Source organism: Paralichthys olivaceus, chromosome 21 (genome assembly GCF_024713975.1).
Source record: "Paralichthys olivaceus isolate ysfri-2021 chromosome 21, ASM2471397v2, whole genome shotgun sequence".
NCBI classification, from domain to species: Eukaryota; Metazoa; Chordata; class Actinopteri; order Pleuronectiformes; family Paralichthyidae; genus Paralichthys; species Paralichthys olivaceus.
In genome coordinates, this window is record NC_091113.1 from 5787562 (window position 1) to 5811999 (window position 24438).

Genomic DNA, 24438 nt, shown 5'->3' on the forward strand with positions numbered 1-24438 from the left:
TAAAAAGCTATTCCTGTTACACACACACACACACACACACACACACACACACACACACACACACACACACACACACAGTCTCTGTTATAAATGTTGATCTTTCACACAGTCCATGAAGGAGTTCTGTAGCAGTTGAGATGTTGTTACAGATTTAACCTGCGCGCTGATTGACATGGATTTGTTGTGACCATCCTCGCAGTTTGCTGATAATTGGTTGATTAGGGGTCATCATGCGCATAGTCATATGACGTCACACCCTGTGGCGTCTCATCCTGAGCCTCAGTCGTTGATGTGGATGCAGAAGAGTCCGGACCAGGCGCTGCTGATGTTGTGGCTTTACGCGTGTGAATAGGATTTTTCCAGCCTCGGGAGGATGTACAACAGAACCCTGGTCCGTTCAGGGACAGTGATGGACAGTGATGGACAGTTACAGTGAATTCCTTCATTAAGTTAAACTGATTTGGCTCGGGGGGTGGGGGGGTTCTTACTCTGCAATCTGCGGCTGTAAAGTTTTGTCCTGCGTCTCTCTGTGGGGCTGATGGGAGCAGAGAGAGGAGGGAATGCTCCGTCTGCGCGTTCCTTGTGTTTTCTTCCAAAACTCCTGATCCTGGCTGGTTTGCGCGCTGTGGTTTCAGCTGCTGGACTCGGCAGCGGGATTGTTGGGCTGGTCACTGTTGGATCTACAGGATGCAGCATCACTTCAGCCCACAGCACGAGCAAGAGACGCGGATCTGTGTGACACATTCTTCTTGACATTTCGAGTTAATCCGCGGAACACCCTGTTCAAGCCACTTTCCTAACCCTCTGTAGCGCAATGATTTTAACAACTTTCGCCATCATATTGTTCTTTCCGGGTAAGTAACGAATTCATCTGTTGAAGTTTTACAACGTTAAGGCTGTCGTGTGTTTAACAGTAATAATAACCCTGTTTAATAAGCGCAGCAAACAGTGGCAGTGCGGAAAAGACGCATCCTCTGTCGTGCGTAAAACTGCTGCGTTTTCTTTGCTCTGACTGAACATTCAGGGTTCAGAAAGTTTGTATGAACAAAAAAACGAAGTGACATCGAGTGACATATCGATGGTTGAGAGATTTGAAGTGTAGCCGTCTTAAAATTAGCTCACGCCGCGCGCACCGATCTTCACTAACGCACTTCTTGTGACTCCCAGACTCGGTGGTCACCTTGAAGGGTGACGGCGGCGCATCTCGGCCCGTGCGCATGGACTGCGTGAGGGCCAGCGAGCAGTGTCTGAAGGAGTACTCCTGCAGCACCAAGTACCGGACGATGAGGCAGTGCGTGGCGGGCAGGGAGAGCAACTTCAGCGCGGTCACCGGTCCGGAGGCGCAGGGCGAGTGCCGCAGCGCCATAGACGCCATGAAGCAGAGCCCTCTGTACAACTGCAGGTGTAGAAGAGGCATGAAGAAGGAGAAGAACTGCCTCCGGATCTTCTGGAGCATATTTCAGAGCTTACAGGGTAATGCGATGATTCAGAGAAAAAACACTCACCTCTAAGTGACTTGCTTTAAAAGTCGTCAGATGACTTTTCTTTATCTAAAATAAAAATCCATTGCAAATCAAAGGCTCTGCATTTTAAATGTTTAAAGAAAAGACGTAGATTTAGCAAAGTAGCTTTAAAAGTAAGAGGATTTATTGTGCAGGTAAAATGTCCTTTTTAATATTTTATAGCTTGGACTATTTTTACTGATCCATTACTTTGTGTTAAGCATCATCCCAACTCCTTTATAATGATGCATTTTCATAATCTCATGTGTTTTGTATGTGATAAACTGTCAAAGAAAATAGTCTAAAGTACAATATTTACATCTGAAGTGCAGAGAAAGTAGCTTCAAGGGAAACTTTCTGCTTAAATACATCATCACCCTCAACCACCTTTGCAGTGAGCAACAGCACACGTACCACGATACAACCTGATCTCACTTGTTAGAAAATTAACATAAGGTCAAACACCTGCACACGTTCCTACATGACAAAATAAGAGCTCATAAATGATCTGGGTGTAATTAAAGGGGATTAGTCAATTAGCCATTCTGTGTAATTGATTTCATAATGTGAAGGAGGATCAGACAACATCTGCCTGCACCTCATGTTTACATTGACTATCCTTTTGTTTCCCCGTGCAGGTAATGATTTGTTGGAATATTCTCCGTATGAACCCGTCAACAGCCGCCTCTCAGACATCTTCCGCCTGGCCCCCATCATCGCTGGTGAGAAGCTGTTTTCACATTGCTGCCATTCCTCGGGTTTGAGTTGAGACAATGTGCAAAAGTTCAGTCACTCCGCACATGGCCATTATTTCTCTGTTACGCTTCAAACCCAAAGCCGAAAGTCATCACATCACCGTGCAAAATCTGTCACTGTTTGACAACCGCTCTTTTCTGTTGCCGTCTGGTTTCAGGCTGCAGCTTTCAACGCCCATTATCCATCACAAAAGCTTTTATCTGTCACTGTGACCCACCGTACACAAAGCAGAGTCATTAAGTGTGTTTCACTTTCAGGCTCTCAGAGCGATTAGAGGTCTGCATGTTTTCCCCCCTCCGTCGCAGCATGGACGCTGTAGCTGTTACAGTATGAGCTGGTTTTTAATTCATCTGCCTTTTAGATTGAAGGATGTGTTGTTTGAGACGTGGGAGCCTTCTAGAACTGAACGCATAGATTTACAAAAAAGAAAAGTAATGGAGACAAATGTCCTCGGATGTCAGTTGAGTGCAGGTGAACTGGGTGCACACACGTAGACAGGCCCGTGTTCGATCTGCAGGGATCAGACACACAGAGGAGCAATTCACCATGTCTCTGTTCAATGGCACTGAGAAAAGCTGTGTGTGTGTGTGTGTGTGTGTGTGTGTGTGTGTGTGTGTGTGTGTGTGTCAAAGTTGAGGACGTCTGCTGCACTGGCCAGCTACTATTTCAGTGTAGGAAAAAAATGGTTATTTGATTCTCTCTCTCCCTCCCTCTCTCCCTCCCTCCCTCCCTCCCTCCCTCGCTGTGATTGAATCCACTTAGCGTACCACTGTGGCCCCTGCTCCACGTAATGGCTGACTGTATTTCAAACGGGGGGTAAAGAAAAGTTATTGGAACTTGATTTCCCTGCTGCACAGGAATGGTGCAAAACGTAACGTCACGGTGGATCTAGCAATGTGAGACTAAGACAAATTGCTGGGAAAAAGTGGTTAGGAATGTGTGAGGCTTTCAGATAATGGGTCTGGAAGTAAAATAAAACAGCGTTTATTAAAAAGGCCAAGAAGAACAACTACAAAATGGTTTTCCTGAGACGAGACAGGACGCCCGATATCTAAAGAAATCCCACTAGAGCCATATTGTAAAATCTGTTTCGCTCTTCTATCAAAGTCAGTGACTCACATTGTGTGGACCTTGTGGTTTTAATCATTATAAGGTGGCATGAGTGTAACATGTATGCCACCTTATCAGGATACATTCTGTGCAGAGTTGAAGCTGCAGCATTTTAATATATAGAAGTGTGTAAAAAAGCCAAAGGGGCTTCTAAAAAAAACCGAATCACCTAATGGGTTAGATATGAGGAATCCATTTGCCATAAGTGACCTCATTCCTGCATGAGACTAAGCCAGGCCTCAGGCAACGAGCAGTGTGGAATAATGCACATGAGCCAGGACAGAATCATCCGTACTGTGTCTCATGGGTTCACTGCTAAGACGTGATGATCACTGCACTGATTAACTAATGGTTGTTATTTCACATACTTATTACATTTTTTTTTTTCCCCAAATGAGTTCTTGCAAATGATGATGAAACAGAAAAATATCTTGCAACAAGAAATCAAGACTTAAGCGTCTGCAGCTCGGAGACTCTCACAATAACAGTGCTAACCATAGACTGTATATATATATAGATGGATGATGCATCTCCGCTTCCTCCTGTAGCAGTAAAATGAAGCTAAATTATCACAGATACTTGACACATAGACGTTCATGTGTCCCATCACTGCACAGAAGTGATCACGGAGCGGAGTCGTTGTCCTGCAGATACGTACTCGGTCAATCGTGAGTCAGTGTCAGGTCAATCGTGACTTTCACACTGTTTTTAAAGCATCGAATAACTGAGTAAAACCAAACTTATCAGAAACATTTAAACTAGACCAGCTTGTTGAAAGAGAAGAATTTATTCGAGGTGCACTGCAGCCAGTCACCAGGGGGCGATTGAGATGATTTGGCTTCAACTTGTGAGGAGCTGTCATGTCGTCCATCTTCATGTGTAACCTGTCCTTATATAGGCTTTGGTGCAAAGTGTTTACCATGTTCACAATCTTGACTTTGCCTTCAGGCATTTCTAAGAATTGGACAAATTGAATGCTGCGCCCCCTGGAGTCATGACATTAGCATGGCTACTTTCCCACTCCTCATGCCGGCCTACTTTGTTTTAAACGGAGTCACATTTCTTTATTTATGGCTCCAACCAAAGCCTCTCACTGATGATGTATTTATATCCTCATCAATATCAAACCAGATGATCGTGACTGCTAGAATATGGTCTCTAGCAAGAGCTGATATTCAATTCTGCATCATTTATAGATCAGTGAACCACACGCATCACAATGCTGTCGTGCAGAACAGGGGGAGAATGATGGGATGACAGTAGCCTCTGTACCACACACCATGTTTACGCCTCTAAAAATTCTTTACTGCAGCACCAGAGGGCAACAAGCCAAACTCTAAATCATCACTAAATCATATTGTGCCACACACAACATGGAATTATTACAGATGTACCTGCAGCCTCGTGCTTATGTTCTTCACAGTCCTGCAGCCTAAAGTTGGGACAGCAGGGATCGTTGCAGAGTATATCTGCTTGTACATCACAATCTCAACTCATTAGAAGTATAAGGTCCTTTTTCTATTTTTGAGACAAGATGTACTGATTCACCTTATCCAGAGAAAATCTGGCACCGCTGGTACGAGGACTGATCAGATTACAAGAGGATGTTTTTGAGGGGAGGAATGAGCAAGGAATAAAATCCACTGTTTCCTTCTGTACGTTCACATCGCTTTACTCTGAAAAGGAAAAAAATTGACTAGATTTGTTTATATCTTATCTGAAAGTTAGGAGTAAGTGTGTAAATCAGAAACTCCTCTACACATACACACTTTTAAAAAAATCAATACACTGCCACTTGTGTTTCCAAGCTATAGCCACTATGAATTGGAGCTTATTTGCTGAAATGCCTAAATGTTTTCAGTGACAAACTCTCAACTTACATGGACACAGCCATGCTCACTAGTACCGACGCTGGCTCACTACTGAGCCCAGTATCTGGCCCCTCTCCTCCCATATCCATCGTCGCAGCACATCTGCAGTCTTACAGAGAATCAAGTCCGTGAACAAGAGATGAAACTCGGGAATGATTTTTTTCCCCATCGCAAAAGATCTCAAGAATAATTCAGTGGGTCTGGCCGCCTGAAGCAACAGATTAATCCTCAGAAGTCTTTGTCCTCTCGCCTCGGGCCAGGCCGGGCCTGTCGGCTGCACATACACAAGCGGACAAAGTACAGCTGAACAGCAAAGGGGCCATCGGTCGGAGACAACGCTTTAAATCTGCTGAGCCGTTGCACACAAGACTGCTCTCAGTCATATCAGAGACTCATCTCAAGGCAGTTCCTTTCCCACGCGTCGCCTTTGTTTTTGTTCTGCCGCTCTGTAACCGCAGAATAAAGCAATTTATTCCAACTGAGTTAACCAGAGGAAGCTCGACACCCGATAATAAGACACAAGCTGTGGGTTAGAAGTTTGAAATTCAACTAAAAATGCTTCGTAATCAATATTTAAAAACTTGAGGATTTACTGGCAGGAGGCAAAACCGACAAAACTTTATCACATTTGGGAGCAAACATTCTGGATTTCAGAGTTTTTCTTTCACAATAGAAAGAATATTTGAAAAGGGGTAGACACAGTCAAACCAGCTTTTATACAATAAATATCGAAGTCAACCTTCAACGTGACACGTGACTTTTACAGTGTTTAGGTGAGGTGAGGACAAGCAGATCAAATGGACAGGCAGTTAAAGAGGATGGTGGATTTATTTCACCAAAATCAGACTCACCGTTCTGTTGGCAGGCGAAGAAAGAATAAATCCATAGTCAGGGATGTTAACAAACAGACTGAGGATCACTGAACTCAGGTGAGACACATGGCAGCAGGTGGCCATCACAGGAACAGGAAACCAGACAGGAAGTCAAGTAAGGTAACACAGGAAAAGAAGCTTCAAAGTAAAACAGGAACCGACAAACTCAAAATTCTAAACACAAGAAGGTTACAAGAATAAAACCAAAACATTTTATCAACATTCAAATATGAGTCCAACACAAAGTTTCAAAGACAAATAAAAAGTATGTGATGTAAAGGGGCCACACAACAGACACACAAAGTCCAAGAATCTCAAGTCCATAATAAAGTTGAGCAACAACATAAACCTAAAAACAATATAAAGAATACAAACAACAATATAAACATATAAACAATGCAAATATAGAAAGAAGACACTTTCCCAATAAATGATATGCAAACAAGATAAAGAAAACACATGTTAATACCCCATCACACCAAACAAGATCAAAAGTGAAGGCTGAAGCTGCATGTTATTATGGTAATTCTCATATTTCTTAAAATCTAAATCTAATCTGATGTTTTCCTATATAATTTGAAAGTTCAGCTTTGTGGGGAGAGAGAGTTCTGATGATTTGAATTAAGCTACATCATCATGATTTGAATCATGCCAAGAATATAATAGAGAAAATACTATTTATCCCCTCTGCTTACAAACACACACACACACACACACACACATACATTTGTGCATTAACCCAACGTTACTGAAAGATGAAGGCTCGGCTTGCAGAGTGTAAATTCCTCACAAAGATGAGTGCACCTGATGGCTTAGCCACAATGACAAGTTGAGCGCGGGGAGCCAAGTGGATACGCAACCATGAGTGATGATGCAGGCTACGGCTAATCACAGCTTTGAGATGAAACGCTGCGTGCTGCAGGTGACACGCAGGAGAATGTTCTCAGTCAGGAATTAAATTATTTGATGTGACCCGAACGCACGCTGCACCCACACGTGCACAAACAAACGTATGCACACAATCACTCATATGATGTGACACATGCATTAGTGCTAAATGGAGAGTTTCATAAATGCAAATCATCCATCAGACACACATTCCCATACGCTAGCAGTGACATGTTCATTCTCAGAAGAAGCTTAAAGGAACACTGAATAAAAAGATTGATTTATGTAAAAAAAACATTTACATCGATGTTAAAATCAAGTTTTTTAAGAATCATTTATGTTAAATATACAAAATTATTATTTGTAAAACAAACGAGACTTATTTAGGTTGATTTGAAGATTTTCATGTTCATTTATAGAATGATATATGCTGATCATATATTTAATTAGCATCTATTAAATTAAAATACGTTTATTTTGTCAGCTACAAACAAGGTTGTTCTGTGAAATCTACTTAAATTAAGTCTTAGTAAGCTTGAGGGAAAAACAATGAAGAACATCCACTTGTGATGTTATTATTTGTTATATTTTTAATTTGGCCGAGTGGAATCCCCTTCATCGAAGTAGATAAATGACTTTTTGAAAAACTAAGTTCCCTTGACTCCTGCACAGCATCAACAGGTGCCTCCACAGGGATTTGCACTTGAATTTCCTCATCTCTCTCCTGTGTCCTGCAGGCACAGTAGCTCCATCTGTCATATTACTTTACCTCATTTGCAACCATTGAGTCACATCTGCTGGCAGAGATGTTATTGCATGCATTCCCCCCCAACCTGAAACTTGTAAAGGGTAGTTGGGACAGCAAAGGGTGTTTTGATTGAGCAAACCTCCCTCGTCACAATCGCTAAATATTCTAATCTATGTCATTGCTGCTTCAACCATTAATTCCATAGTTCTGCAGCAGCATCCTCGAGTCGTACGTAAAACATCAGCAATGCTTTTTGAGTCAATGCAGGATGAATGGCTGTCTGGAGAATTAAATGGATGACAAAAATAGCTGGAGCAGTTGGAGCTAAGTGAGATTTTGCTAATTACACGGGTGCACTTAATAAATGGGTCTTGGGTCTGGTCATAAATTCGGAGACAGTGGCATGGATTTAGTGACGCTGGCAGGACGCCTAATAGACGAAGGAGACGGCTCTGACCACTGCTGTTTTCTTTCTTTTATAAGGGGATGACAAAGAGGGCACTAAGTGGAGGGATTAAATAAAGCAGTGATACATGGCTAAGGACTTTAATTTTGGACAGCTATGCAGACTGTAAATGGAGACTGTGTAATGGTTTTGAGTTTCTGGGCGAGTGAGAATATGAAGGGGAATCAGGTATAAAAGGGAGATGATAGGGCTGAAAAACACGATATGTGAAATGTACATAATAGAAGCCTACACACTTTGGGCTGGACTGGACTTGAGCCTCAGGACCTGTTTGCTGCGTTGCTGAGTAATTCATCGTCTGTGGCTTGTTTGAACTTGGAAAACATTCTGCAGAAATTGCTTAAAAGGTAAATGACCACATTAATACTACTTCTAAATAGAACAAGCAAGAGGCAATGTCATTGTCCATATTAGTCTGGATATTTTAATGTTTAAACATAAACTTCCCTGTAAATAAGTGTAAATACAACGGACACACAAATACAACCAACTAAATAAGACTTGAAAATACTGAATAAAATACATTTCTTCATACAAGATATGAACATGAATGCACATCTCTGCATCGTTTATTGCAGGTGAGCGCCAATATGTCCGTGAAAGCTCATTTTTATTTGGTTGTTGCCCCTACATCTCCATCCAGCTGCCGCCTGAGGTTTAGTTTGTGGATCACACAACACACTTCATATTCATGTAATCTGCATTTCCCATAGTCATGGAATACAGTCCATGAAGAAAAGAGTGGCCTGAGCAATTTCTCGGCACAACATTGTTATCCAGAACTGCTGCAGTGGAACTAAACCCTCTGGAGACGAGAGATTTTAGGACCGTCTCTGCCGCCTCTGACCTCACTGCCCCTCTGTTAAACGGTGGCTTCAGTCCAGGACATTTTATTGCTCTTATTTATTCCACATCCTGTGCAAAAAAATGATTAATTTGTCTGAGCCTGCGCCACAAACATTTCTCAAAGCAGTGAGGGGGGGCTGCAGAATCAGATGCACGAGGCTCTGTGGATATTCCTGAGACACGATAACCTCTGCATCCATTTACTCATGTTTCCTCAGCTTCATTCTCTACAGACACAAAACCACTTCTGCAGAATTGTTTTCTTATGAGACTTAAAGTACTCATATCAATGTCTTTTTATGTTAATTAAATCATTAGTCAACTAAAAAAAAAAGAACCGTCACTATTTTGATGATTAAAAAGGAAGACAAATAAATGAACTTAATGCTCATCTCTTCTTTTGGTTTCATGTAGAAAATACTGCAGAGGACAGATGTTCTTTTTGTACATTGTAAATCCACCACTAACACTCAAACCCCCCAAAAACCGAAGACTTCTGTTTCTCACTCTCACCAGAGAGCAGCCCCCAGGACACGATAATCAACCTCTCCAACCAGACCCGGCTGTCGGCCCCTTTAAAGATCTCTGGTATCAACCTGTGAGAGGTCAGAGGGTCAGATTCCTAGACTGGCTGGTTATGAGGTCTGCGTCAGTGACAACACGGTGGCCTCGCTCAGGGGGTGCAACCTAAGACGGGGGGAGTGAGATTTGTTTTCTTTAAGCTCCACTGGCCTTTAAACAGGATGTCAGGTCACAAATCAGCTTTTTGTAGCTGGTGGGCTTTGTCTTAGAAACAAATGAAATGAGACGCTTCGTGGTATTTAGTTGAAACTTGAAGACTTTAAGAGGATTAGAGAAACAAACAGACCATCACACAAAATTAGACAAATCGCACATTAGCACTGGCCATTTACAAAGATGGACGACATGGCAGCTCTCAGTATAGGTCACTAATCCAGCTTCCTCCATGTTAGTGGATGGGACATAGACCAGGCTCCGCATGCACAAGATGGCGGTGTTCATATCTCGGATAGTTTGGCTTTAGAAAACAGTCCACGACACAGACAACTTTTAACAACAACCTTCAACACACTGTTTATGTAACTGGTGATGTCAAATTGAATTCACGGCTCTGAATCACATTTCTGATCTGTCGCAGTTTTCCGACATGATGCTCTTCATGCGCTCTTGGGGCGTATTTGTTGAAATTGTTGCTACGTCAACAATGTCACGATGAATAAGAAGATATGAAACATGGTTTGTGCTGAAGCGATTCCCCAGAAGGAGAAAGTACGACCACACAATTAGCTGATTAAATGCAAAAGTGCCCTTGAAAAGGTTTTTTCCTGCCAAGGGATGTTGGTGATGTCACACTCTGACCTACAGCTCCGACCTTCTAACTCTCAGCTTGACAACCACACACATACAAAGCCACGTTTCAACCCAGATCCTCGGAGTAAGACTGTGTTAATATAGCTAAGTTTAGCATCTTGAGGTAAATCTGTCACACCTATGGCCCAAAAGCTACAAACGGCCACTGCAGGATCACAGCCCACATCTCCAGGCACTTGTCAGTTGTAAGTAATGGCTTTTGTAATATGTGATTAACCCAAGGTTCAAGAATGTATTCAGATTTAATCAGGGCTCATTCCGTGGTGCATGAAAGAGCGCAGTGAACTTCAATTCCACCTCAAAAGGCAGAATTACAGAATTCACTCTTCCATGCCGAGGCCGAGGATACAGTTTGTTTTGCCGTGCGGGAGTCAGTGGAGCAGGAAGGACTTTAACTACAACAAATGAGAAAATGAGATGTGAGCGTCATTATGTCGGCCGCACGGTGCTTTTGCTCTGATGGAAGGAAACTGGGATAGAAGTAAAGATGGGTGGCTTTTGTTCATGGAGCTCGATGGAAGCAAAATTGCAGCGACTCAGCAGGTGTTTTGTTTCTGTGTCTTCTGAGAAATATAAAAACAGCAGCAGACACAAATACAAAGCAGGATATATTATTAGTGTAGTTTTTGCTAATGCTCTGAACATAATGCATTTGACAGGGAAGAGGAAGAGGTCTGAGAGAAGAATCTTAAGTACATTAAGTACATGAGTTTAAAAGTGCAACAAAGCAACTGGAGCAACAAATAAGTGCAGTAATTTAGAATAAGACACCAGGAAATTAATATATATATATATATATATATATATTTCGGCATCCACACAGTTTGTACAGTGCTGTTTTCAGAAAGGCTCCAAACTGACATACGGTTACTTTTAGTCAATATTGAAAATATTAGCCCTTTGCCACACGTCTTCTCCATTCTCTCTCTCCATTTCACACCTGACTCTGTCAAGAAAAAGCACAGATTTTTTTTTTCCGTCTCTCCTCTCTCTTAGCCGAGTCCGCATCCACAAAGGAGAACAACTGCCTGAATGCTGCCAAAGCCTGTAACCTGAATGACACATGTAAGAAATACCGCTCCACATACATCAACCCCTGCACTAACAGGGTGTCTGCTTCCGAGGCGTGCAACAAGCGCAAATGCCACAAAGCTCTACGACAGTTCTTTGACAAGGTAATTAAGCGGAGGGTTACATGTAGCCTATTTTTCTCATTTGAACACGTGTCGTGAAAATACTGTTTATAAAATGTAATTTCACATTAACTTGACTTTCTATTCAGTGTCTAACAAAAGTCTTAGTTCTCCTTTATAATTCACCGCTGAAGGAGACAGGAGAGTATTCACACTGATGCTCTGTAGCTGCAATGGAAGGTGGAAATGCTCAGGATGGAGTTTGCCCTCCAGGGAGTAACTCTTCTTTGCTTCTCTAAATAAAGGTTCCAGCTAAATACAGCTACGGGATGTTGTTCTGCTCCTGTCCAGCGGGGGACCAGATAGCCTGCGCAGAACGCAGACGACAAACCATCGTACCCGTCTGCTCCTACGAGGACAAAGACAAACCAAACTGTCTGTCTCTTCAGAACTCCTGCAAGACCAATTACATCTGCAGGTAAACGATACAAACACACACTGAGGGGTGTTTTTGTGTGGAGTTGGGCAGGTTCTCATGTTTTCTCCAGGTTCCTCCCACAGTCCAAAGACATGCAGATTAAAGTCTGGTTGATTGTCCAGGGTGGACCTCTCACCCAATGTCAGCTGGGATGATATGGGAAAGAATCTAGGTGATGGATGGATGAAGGGAAAATAATATCTTCACCTCCTCTTGTCTACTTCATTAAATAGATGCAGAGATTCTCTTTTAAGAAATGACAAACTGTAAACTGAACTGTTGGAGGATGAGCCAGTTTAATTCAACATCATCTATAACTTCAACACCTTGTGTTGTGTAATAAAAACAGATCCACTGAATAAAATCTGTATTTTATTCAGTGAAGGAGTTATTCATATTTTCTTTATTTCATAATTTATACTTTCCACTTTCTAAGCAGGCAGAGTTGAACAGGAAACACTGATTTGTTTTCATGGGTCTCAATCTTTAAATTGTTGAACCGTTGTGACAAAGCGCTTCGCTCGCTATGAGCCTGAAATCCAATATCAGCATCAGCATATTTGCATTTTTATCTACGTTTTGTTTTCCAGGTCAAGGCTGGCAGACTTCATCAGCAACTGTCAGCCAGAAGCTCGCTCCATCTCCGGCTGTCTGAGGGAAAACTACGCTGATTGTCTGCTGTCGTATTCAGGACTCATTGGTGAGTGATTCCCTCAAAATATTTTACAAATAGCTCGAGAATTAGCTGAACTGCTAATGACGCTTCTTTTGATTTACTCTGGTGGCAATCAGTGAACTCAAGCGGACAAGGAAGGAACAGAATCACTTTTTCAAATCATGAGCATCATTTTCCAATCAAACTTGTTTTGTATTGTTTTTTTATCTTGTTGTTTTCTTCAGTTTTTTTATGTTTGATTGCTTGAAGCTTTCGTCTGTTTAATTAAAAGTGATGTCTATAGATTTTATTTGATTTAGTTTTTCCGAAAAACAAAAGAAAAGAGAAAACTGTTCAAAGGGTAGAAAGGTGATTCTTACTTTGGCAAATGCAAATCACAAAATGACAAAACAAAGCTGCAGATAACAATAGACAGTAAATAAGGAAACACAATGACATTAACTTCATATGGAAAAGGTAGGAAGGTAGTGCTCATAGCTGATTGGACGGATGCACTGTGCCTCTTTTGACAGAATACAATCATGTTCCTTTAAAGGACAGAGAGGATTTACCTGCGTGGTCACCAGGGCTGGATCCCAGGCCAGGGGGGGCACAGGCCCTAGCTGAAATTGAATTGACACCTGAAGTGCCCCAGTCCTGTCAGCAGTCGTTAAACAAACAGTCACTTGCTAACTCTTTACTATAAAAAATGTGATTAAGATTTTTCATTTTCTAATCTTTCTTGAAAAACAGAAGTGGATCCACTGGTGGTCACCATAGAACCCCAGCCATATGTCATATAGTTCGATTTGCTTGGATTTTGTTTATCAATAATGTATTTTTTTGTTAAGAAATGTTGAAAATATAAAAGAGAAACATCATAAATCTAAAGTCACACACAAACTGCTCGTACTATTATTAGAGATTAAATTGTGGCACCGTTGATTTGTCGGCGTGTAATCTAACCCACAGATGTTTAGTGTCAAGCCAAGTAACTTAATCTCGATGTGTTCTCCACAGCAGAGGTTAGGCACCAGATCGACGAGGCAGCCAGACAGACGAGATCACAGTCAATAACATGCAAATCTGTGGGGAGCGCACGCCGTCACAGTTCATACAGCCAGCACCGTGCACCGCTCACTTCCTTTTGATCAGTCTGCAGGTTTTTATTATGTGGAGGAGGAAACATGACGTCCCACTGAGTTTTCATAATGAGATCTGAACGCGGGGGCAACAGTGACCAATCGCAAACTCAACAGGCAGACACTTTAATCTGCACAGCTTCACACGCAGGTTACACCCTCTAACGGCTCCCCTTGGTGTCGCCACTCGCCTCTGATGCTGCACAACAACAGAAAACCTGTGTGCACAGCGAAGAAGTAAAGAGGAAGGCAGCACTTTAATTCAGTTACATCTCTATAGTAATCTACATGTTGTAGAACAGACAGGACCACTGGCCATGCTTTTTTATTGGGGAAACAATTATAATGATGTAGGGTTAGGCCTTAATACAATATCTGTGTAAGTATGTAAGTATAGGAACATAATTCTCATCAATAAAGTATTTACAGTATATACTGTATATGCATGATACATCACTGTAAAGGTAATACTTACATAAATCAGTGTTTAAACTTAAAATAAATAATCCTGAGACATTTCTCGTGAAAACTGTCGATATCGACTGATGTGATAATAATTATCTTGATATAATGCTGTGCTCTATAACCAGGATGCAGCCGGTTGCTGTCATTGTCAAAGCAAAGGGTAGAGTCATTGGGCTCCTTATTCAAAAGGGAAGCATTGATAGAGTGATAGTTATGCATGATAACACAGCTCCTTAACGAGGTACCTTGCAATTCAGTGCGACTTCTATAGACTTTGTAAATGTGGTTTAAAAAGCTCCTGAATGAGATGACCTGAACGTTCAGATCGAGAAGAGTCCTGGAGGTTCCACCTGAGGATGATGGGACGACGGCTACAAAGACTTACAGTGGCTTTCTTCTGCTGTGTGCCACAGGAACGGTGATGACGCCCAATTACGTGCGATCTCTTGGTATCAGCCTCTCGCCGTGGTGCGACTGCAGCAGCAGCGGGAACAGCAAACCGGACTGTGACAAATTTGCGGAGTTTTTCACCAAGAACAGATGCCTGCGTGAGTCCAAGCGTTTAGAAGTTGGAGTTAAAAAAACAATTTCTGTCAGGATATTTTTGATGTATGAGAAGCTGTCAGAGCATTTTGTTGAGCGGCATTAAGTAGCTTTTCAACCTGTTAACTCCAGGTCCTCAGAACATTGATGGAAATGTCGTAAAAACAAAATGCTTTAGAGGCAAAGACAATCACTAACTACAAGACTACATTTTAAATACAGGGCTCGGAGGACTGGATAATGTTTAATATATGTATTTGTAACGTTCGATATCTGAACCAAAGTCATGCATCCGTATAGTCTAAGTAATAAGTAAGTATTTTCTGACATGTGGCAGTTTTTCCTGTTGCAGTTTCATATAATCATATTCTATCTGTATATATTTCAGGTAACGCCATCCAGGCTTTTGGCAACGGTACTGATGTCGGAGTTTGGCAACCCCAACCCCCCATCCAGCCCACCGCATTAGATCCGAGCATCACCCGGAGAGCTAAGGAGCGAACCGGCGGCGCTCTGGACGTACTGACGGACATGACCAAACCGCATCTCGACGGAGACTCGTTATATCACCTCTGCGGAACATTACAGGTGAAGTTTTATAAAATACAGTTTATCAATCTATCGCCAGTTGAATGTGAGAGAGAAGGTTTGAAAACACAGATTCCTCCACTCACATTTATCTTAATTATTCACATTGACGTTGTTTTTATACCACAGTGACTTTAAGAGACTCCAGAAAACATTAGAAACAATACAGCAATATTTTTCATGCCACGCTCCAGCCCTCTCTGCAGTACTTTTTGTTTGACCGCACAGTTCTCAGACAATATAAAGTTTTCAATGTTATAAATCCCCAAACGTCACAGAGTACATTACCCCTGCACTGCTCTCTGAGCTGCTGAGGGAAGTATTTGTTTGCAGTTAGTGGCTGTGCCTCATGTCCACACTAAAATAAGCAATAAAGAAAATAGGAATAAAGAAAAAATTACTCACAATACTCATCAATTGTTTTTCTCGTATGCTGTGTTAGTTTTTTTCTGCAAAGTAAAAAGCCCCAAAACAACGCCAAGTAAAGTGAGAGCGGAGGCTACACGGGCTGGGAGTGGCTGACCAATGACAACAGAGAGGTCAAGCTGACCAATCAGAGCAGACTGGGCTTTATCGGGGGGGGGGGGGGGGGGGGGGGGGTCCTTAAAGAGACTAAGTGTTTCAGACAGAGGCTGAAGAGAGGAGCTGCAGCAGTGTATGAGTAGAGTGATGAGTTTTCTGAACATTAAAGCAGAAGAACATTTTCAAGTAAGAACCCAAATTAAAACGATGAACCTGGATGTGAGCTAAATAAATCTTTTTCAACAAACATCATCAGAAACCTCTGAGAGAAAGTGCCTGACTCCAAATTGCGATTCGTCTGAGCGTCAGACGTCAGGCTCTGTCACCTTGATGGATCAGGGATGGTTTTATGATGGCGTGCACAGTCTACCCCCTCCTGGGCAGAAAGTCAGGGTTTCCAAATCTGTCGTGTCAAAGCTAATTGGTTGCCACAGAAACATCAGATAAGGCGCACAGAGGTAATGTGTGTGTGCGTGTGTGTGTGTGTGTGAGAGAGAGAGAGAGAGAGTATAATTGCATTCATATACCTATATGTACAGTTCTTCATGTTTAATGATATAGGGAAAGACTGAGCTTTGTATTTATTTAAATAAATAAAGAATAAAACAAATTATAGCTGCAAGCAAATCCTTTTAATGAACCTTCTACTCCTGCATCTGTGAACAATGTACAATCACTAATTCAAAGTACTTGCATAATAACTGAGTGGCTCTGACAGTACCTTTATAACACTGCTTTTTATCATTTCTTACTTCCCTTAACTTATTTGTTGACCTATAAAAATCCCCACCATTTACTTTGAAACAATTCAGCAAGACATCCAGATGTTTATCAGTTTTGAAATATCAAACTGAATTGTAGAGAATATGCTGAAGTTAATATTTAACATCATAATTTACTCGTTTTGTTCGAATGTGCTGCAGCTGCTTTGTTACTTTTTGGCCTCGGCAACAACATTTCAGACTGCTGCTATTTCTCCTCGGATAAATACCATGGGGCTATATTTTTAAATGAGATGATATCACAAACTTTAAGCGAGGCGATCTATCATATTGGATTTTAATAGTGATAATATGATTTATTGCCAGTAAAAACATCCTGCAGGAGGAAAGACCTCCTATAGAGCAATTAATCATTCTTCTCCACAATCCTGCCTCGTGGAATTCTCTCTACTTAAAACCAATGTGTGCCGTGTTTATTATTGTTCCCAAACCACTGTGGAGTCACTTTATCATTTTCTGTGGTCCATCTCTGTATCTGCGAGTGTGTATCTGTGAGTGTGGAAATGCATGTGTGTGTGTATGTGTGGCTGAGAGGGTTCGGAGCAGCCTGAGAAAAGTTTTAAATCGGATTAAATGGTCATAACCTTGAGGCTGCAAAAACCCGGGATCTCACCCAGACAAACTTTTACACTCACACATTTCTTGCTGGAGGGGGGGGTGACTGGACCAAAGAGTTCCTGCAGGTCAAAACTACAGCAACTGGTGGGAACTACAGAAATGTATTTTAGAGAGTATGTTTATATCACATTTGCGGCTTTGGGAGTTTAACTTGACGTAAATATGATTTTTGCTTGACCTTGACCGTGCATTTGCTTTAACCTCAGTTCAGTGTGACACAGTTCCTTCCCTCCGCTACACTAAATGATTGATTTATGAAAGAAGCAGCCACCTGTTTATTATAAGCCAGTGTGTGATCCTGAACGTTAACGTTTCTCTGCTTTTGTTTTTCTTATTTTCTTCCCTCAAGGCCCAGAAGCTGGTGTCAAATCAAACAGTGGATACTGAGCAGTGTGTGGTAAGACCTGTTGTTGTTAGTTTCCTGCAGGAGCTCAAATAAAAGCATTTGTTATGAGAATGATACTAATATTTGAGAATGTCAGTACAGACACCAATGTTTTTTTAATATTTGATCTGACATCATATGTTTTAGACGGATACTTTAAATCTGGATATAATTAACAAAGATATGCAATAAAATAAATATTAGAATTTGATTAGTCACAACATTACTTGTTTCCACTGCACTTGTTTCACTTTGTTTTGTCATTGCACCAAATTAAAAATGTTCGTCTGACAGAGAAGCAGTTTTTATGAGCTCAATATTGACAATATTTCCACTGATGTGAATTTATAAAGTCACTTCACATTCTTCTTTGTTTCTTCATCCCCAGAACCATCACTTGGACGAGTCCAGCGGCTCCAACGCTGTCGCCAGAAGTTCCCCAGCTGAGCTCAGCTGCCTACACACCTCCAGTTTGCTCCTCGCTCTGGCCTTTGGTTTTGCTCCTATAGTGCTACTGCAGGAAGGCTTCTACCTTTTGTAGGATGCGAGGCTCCACCCACGCTCTCGTCTCAAGACGTGACTCCACTCATGAACTTTCATTTGCCGGAGAGCGAAACACACATGTTTTAGTTTGTTTTTGTCATGAAGTGGAAAAGAGCAGCACGGTAAGAGCCCTGGAATCCAGAGTGGATTATATCTGAGGAATTCATCTGTTGAAACTGAACCTGCTGAAGCTGCTGCTGCTGAGATATCGGCTCATTTGACTTCACTGCCTCGTGGGAGCAATTTGGCGACTTAAAAAAAAAATCTGATTGCATTTTTATCCACTTTTCCGAAATGTGAGTTTGACTGCCAATGTGCTGAACGGCGTTATGAGAATGAAGCAGACATTTCTCCAGAGTGTCTGCTTTAAAGTTTAAAGTGTTGATCTGTAAGTGTTAATGTGTCACTATGGACAACTGACCCACTTCATTGACACTGTCTGGAGCGAGGTAAACATTTGAACTCATCACACTCTGAAGGTTTCTCCTCCACGTGTTGAGCATAGAGCCGTTTCGTAGATTGATTTGATTGTTATGATGGTTTGTGGTTTTATCACATCGCCTCTGAAAACCACATTTTGTAAATACAATACGTGAAACGTGAACTCTACCACAGTTTGCTGCTGTTAGGTTGTTACATATCGTCTGTAATGTTAGTTTTCAGTGACTGAGGCGTCTAGAGCATCATCTGTTGTTGCCACGATTTATAAAATGTGACAGGATATGGTTCTTGACTCATGTGGCTACAGACTTTATTGTGTAATTCTATTTTGATGGCAAAGTGCATAATGTTATCTTAAAGAGTATTTCTCCCGAGCGATACCAAACTGTCTGTAACAGCAGCGAGAACATTTAGAATTGATGGCTAGAAAGTCAAATGTGTTTTGAATCATTTGACTTCTTCTATTATATTTTATTTTAGATTTTCCACCTAATTATATCCTGTTAAAGAGCAAGAGGACGGAGCTCTGACAAATCAGGAATGTGTCGAGCGATGCCAAAAGACAGTTCACGTTAAATTGCCAGCAATTACTGAGGATGCAAATGGAAGAAAAGATGAAAACACTTACATGGTTATTATAAACTTAATGACACTGTAATTATCAAAGACATTCAACGAATGTAACTATAATGAACACAGACGACTTGTTTGGTAACATCCTCACATTTGAAGAAATGTGTAGAATGTGTGTGTTTAAATCGGTGTCACCTGCGATGATGATTTGTTTTTCAAAAGGGTGAAAAAATGATAATGTTTGTCTGATTTGAACTCAGATCACAGGCAATGGAATCATATCTTATGGGAGGAAATCTTTATGTACAGGTAAAGTAAAATTTGGTTTATCTGTTCAGTGTTTTGCGGAAAAGGTGAAATAAAAATAATGAAGAGTGACTCGTGCTGGTTCCTACAATCAACTGCTGTTTTTTCGGGCTCATATCTTCCACAAAAATGTGCTTTGATCCAGCGACTGGGACGCAGCTCTTCTATGGAGCAGGATTATACGACGGCACCTGGCAGACACACGGCCATTGTCAGTCAGATCACATCAGTCCCGGAGCGGAGTGACACAGGCGGACAAGGACACAGCCTATGGAGGACAGACTGTTTTGGCACAGTGATGGAGCACTTGACCTAGACGGAGAGCCGAAGATTTATTAGATGTGTCACAGAAGCCCAAAAAAAAATGGACAAAATATCCTCTGCATGTTATATGTGAGTGGGAAATGATGACTGATAGAAGGGGGGTGTAGTGTATGGAGATGTTAAATCATTTAGAACTATAGAGAGCATGTGGAGTCGCTTTACATTTTGGGAAATATTCCCTTTCTGGCATTGAGACCATTCTCATATCCGTCTGCTTTATTCAAGACCGGATCCAAATCAGTACCCGTTGGTTTTTTAACGTTAATTATTTGCTGAGTTGATGCGTTGGACGTCTCATTTCCATTACCTCTTTAAAAAATCGGTTCGTCACTGAATCGCAATGAATCATGGGATAAGTTGTGCCGGAAAAAAGGATCCCCTCGTTGGCGCCTTCGTTTCTCGTTAATGAAAGGATGCATTGTGGGTGCCGCAGATATGTCACGGTCATGTTCTCCTGACGTGAGGGGACATGCCAGAGGAATCACAATAATATCATTATTACCTAACTTTTTGTTTTTAGCTTATTGTTTGTTCCGTGTCCTTGTGCTTGTTTGTTTAAGTCAATGTCAAAACATGTCCGCGGTATCTAGTCAAGCTACGATTGAGCCGTTCAGTCGACTGAAGCTACGAGGCGAGAATGGTCGTCATTAAACCCATGATAAATATTGTTGCTCTGCAGGTTTACTGTTTCTCGTTCCGAGACAACAATAAAAGCAGCTCGACTCCGGTCCGTGCGTTCATAGATACAAGAGACTCCTGATAAAACAGAGCAATCACAGCGGCTCTGCCTGGCAGGGGTCACGCCTAATTACTGCAACTTTGACCTCTCCAGCTACATTCAGCAACTCCACCTCAACACTTTGGATTTCATCTTTTCCATTAACCAGGAGAGCAGCAGCAATTTCACTTCATTGCTTTCTCTCAATTTCTTTTTTTTTTTTTTTTTTTTGCTTTTGTTGTGTCCAAATGTCAGTAAACACTCCGTGACATCGGTTTCTTTGAGACGCTTCCCCTCACATCTTCTCCACAGCGAGGCCGACAGATAAGAGATAATGATAAGCTGAAAACACGAAAGGTGCTGAAAACTTTTTAAATTCCTGGATGGATTAAAAACAACAGAGAAAAGATGACCTTTCAGTGCACGGCTCTTAAACGGTCAGAAAACCATATCGACTGTGAGGCTGCAATCATCCGAGGGCTCCACAGTAATGAACAAATAATACGGCAGAAGAATTTGAAGTAAAGAAATTAAGTCAGACTTGTAAACATATTGTTGCTTCTTCATATCAGTACTTTCTATTGCTGCCATTTGCAAAAAAATGATCTAGTAACACAGTAAAACTGTAATTTTTCAGGTTAAGATGCTTAGAAATGTGGATTCAAATGTCCTAATAAAGTCAATTAATGAACTCACTTCACCCTATTAAAAACTGATCAATATTATACTCCCTCAATATTGATCAGCTGATTATGTTGAGATAAAATTGATTAAGTCTTATGGTACAACTTAGCAGAGACATTATAAAGGAGACGTCATTTAAATGATCCAGAATAGAAAATAATATAAAGCACAAAATGCCGTTAATATGAAATATGTTCATTCTGATGTAAGCGGAGGATATCAAAATAAAAACTGCTTTATCTTTAACATCCATCCATCATGCTTATCTTTTTAAGGTCCTGGAGCTGGAGCCAATCCCAGACGATTTACAGAAACAACCATTAACACCTCTTGTCAATTTAGAGTGTAAAAATGAATGCAAACCCAATGTGCATGTCTGTGGACTGGGGGACAAAGATTCCGGGCTGAACCTGGACTCACAGCAAGAACCTTCTAGTCGTGAGGCGACAGTGGGATGAACACTCACAGACTTTTGGATTTAGATGGAAGTGGTTCATGTTATAAAGTATTGTACATAGTTTTATAGCAGTTTTTAAGAGCTGGTGACCATTGAAAAGCTCTGTCTGAGGACTTACTGATCATTCCACGTCTTATGCGCTCGACCTGTGATGAAAAAGAGGTTTTGACATTTTTCACAAATGAAGCCGTCTCTGAGGAACTCCAGTCTTTGAGTAATAATAAGCAGAAAACCGTGTTCAGCACCATGGAGAGCGCCGTCTCCACAAAGGGCGACCGGGGGTGAAAGTGAGAGTCGGACGCCAGCTGTTCTCAAAGTAATGACTCCGCCACATGAGAGAAATTACTGACCACCACTTATCTTCAAAGTCTGCACGCTCCCCTGCAGCCTCCGGAGCTGAGACTGTGTCTTCGTGGTCTAATCACTAATTGAATACTTTTGCACCAACAAAGCAAATTCAGTCTTGCAGCCATGAAATCCACACAACAAGAGATTTATGATATGAAGTGACCCAACAAATGTGTAACCCTCAGCAGTTACAGGTGCAAGTGTGAGGAATTGTGAAGATTCCAAACATGAAAAAGAACCTGTGGTGAACTTCAGTTGTCATAAAAACTCAAAAAGTGTTTAGTTTGTTCAGTCTGGATTAATTAAAGAACATGGCGGCCTCCGTAGAGAGGGTCCCCTCGATGTAAATATAAAGTATTTGAACATAAAGGGTCTTTTCTGGAGTAAAGAAAACTACAATTCATACAATTTAGATGAAATGAACTAGTGAAAACATCATGAGGATTATTCTACATTACATTTCTGCCAATAGTTCCCTTTCACCTAAATCTTACACACTGGACCTTTAAGTGGAGGACGACACACTGGACTCACAACACAACATCCAGGCCACAACACTCCTGACGCCAAGACTGAATGACCTCAGCCACAGAAGGAAAAACCAAGTACCTGCACATAACGGTGCGTTTTCATGTCTGTGCCAACATAAAAGAATTTTATAACCAGCAGATGCCGACACATCTGTAAAATCCTCCAGAGCAGCATCGTGAGACGTCCCCGGGCAAACAAACAAGAAGTGGAAGGAGCCCAGACACCGACGTGTGCTGCCCAACGCTGCCAGTGTGGCGTGTAATTCACAGAGCGTCGACACAACATTAAGAACTGTTGATGTAAGAGTTCATATGTGCAGAGTTATCTTGATGTTCACATGTGTCTGAAACACATGACAATCAATGCAGATATCAACACATGAGCTATGAAGCGGCCATCGTTTCTTTTTATATGTTTTACATTATTTAAGAATGGTTATAAATCTGTGTCATGATAAAAATGACAAATTTAGAATATATTTTTATTTCTGTGCTGCAGCTCACTTTACTGCCTAATGAAGTCTACTGTGTGAGCCGGGGGCGAAAATCTGGGGAATTGTTTTTTTTTTTGTTTTTTTTTTAGATTCAACACACAGAAGCTGTAATAAGTGTTAATTTCTACAGGATCTTCAGGGCGCTATTAAGTCTAAGTGAATTCACCAGAAGCCCAAAAGTTAGAAAAAAAAGAAACTAGGAACAAATCATCTAACTTATCAAACCGAGTGAACGTGAGAAGCCGGGCCCTCGAGAACTGGGAATTTATGTGTAAAGTTATTTCTGCAGCTTCATTTTCAGTTTTGACACTGAAGCAAAATGTGTGAGATTTGAAAGTTTTTGACTTTTTGAGCAGGGGAAGTTTTTTTATTATTTTCATGAGGACCTTTACTGACAGAAAAGCAACCACTCGTCCCGAATGTTATCAGGGTGATTTCTTATTGTGTTTCCCTGGATATCAAAATCCATAAACCTGGGACATTGGTACAGTGCTTTGCAAAATGTGAAGTTCATGGGTCACAATGTGGTGGCAGAGGCAAACACACTGGTTCTTTTCCTTCTATGTTAAGTCCACTGACATGAATATCTCCCGTTGTTTAAGGCCGGGTCAGTTTGATTTACAGTTTACGCTGTCGTCCAAATACTTCCAGCAGAGAAAAACTAAAATCCAATACTGCAATACTGGCTGGTTTGGCAGATACGTCTTCTGACCCCCCCCGTAATTTATATGACTGAAAGTGACATATTAGTCTCCATCTCTGTGCGATGTGGAGACCAAGAGGAAAATCTATAGTCACACTGATCCCATTCACACGTCTATCATGAACCATGATCCTGATTGAGTCAGAGCCACCTTCTGTAATCAGACTCGCTGTATCGTGTGTGACGCAGATTTATTTACGTAGAGCCGCCTGCTTCCTTCATTAATTTCCCCTTCTGACAAATTACGCACAAAAAAAGACAAGGTCAAAGTCACCCCTACTCAATCTGATTCATTTCAAGGAAACCGAATTAGCTTGTACGCTTAACAAAGACGGGAAAATCCCCCTGACGTTAATGCACAGAGGAGAAAAACATTTTAAAATAAATAATCATATAATAACTTTCATAATTCATTTCTGGGAGGGAAGATGCTCTGATAATGCACATGCATGACTTCTCTGTTGCAGATGCATCACAATGTTGAAATCATGAGTTAATAATGATTTATAATAAGAAATGCTACACAAACAGAAAATCTATTGTGTTTTTCATATT

At 41.3% G+C, this 24438-nt stretch overlaps 1 protein-coding gene across 1 annotated transcript; it reads left to right on the forward strand.

Moving 5' to 3' along the window:
• Window positions 1-259: 259 nt before the first annotated feature.
• On the forward strand, window positions 260-19718 carry gfra1b (gdnf family receptor alpha 1b). The gene is made up of 10 exons (XM_020082722.2): window positions 260-854; window positions 1168-1473; window positions 2141-2224; window positions 11448-11626; window positions 11890-12062; window positions 12653-12762; window positions 14738-14872; window positions 15256-15455; window positions 17727-17774; window positions 18151-19718. Exons 1-10 carry the CDS (start codon window positions 815-817, stop codon window positions 18301-18303), a joined length of 1428 nt encoding a protein of 475 aa, XP_019938281.2. The 5' UTR covers window positions 260-814; the 3' UTR covers window positions 18304-19718.
• Window positions 19719-24438: the final 4720 nt, after the last annotated feature.

Excerpts from the sequence above, each read along its gene's own strand:
- gfra1b (XM_020082722.2), top strand. The coding sequence starts at position 815 with ATGATTTTAACAACTTTCGCCATCATATTGTTCTTTCCGG. Across the intron at positions 2,225-11,447 it reads CCTGGCCCCCATCATCGCTG|CCGAGTCCGCATCCACAAAG; the intron begins GTGAGAAGCTGT and ends CCTCTCTCTTAG. Across the intron at positions 12,763-14,737 it reads GTCGTATTCAGGACTCATTG|GAACGGTGATGACGCCCAAT; the intron begins GTGAGTGATTCC and ends TGTGTGCCACAG.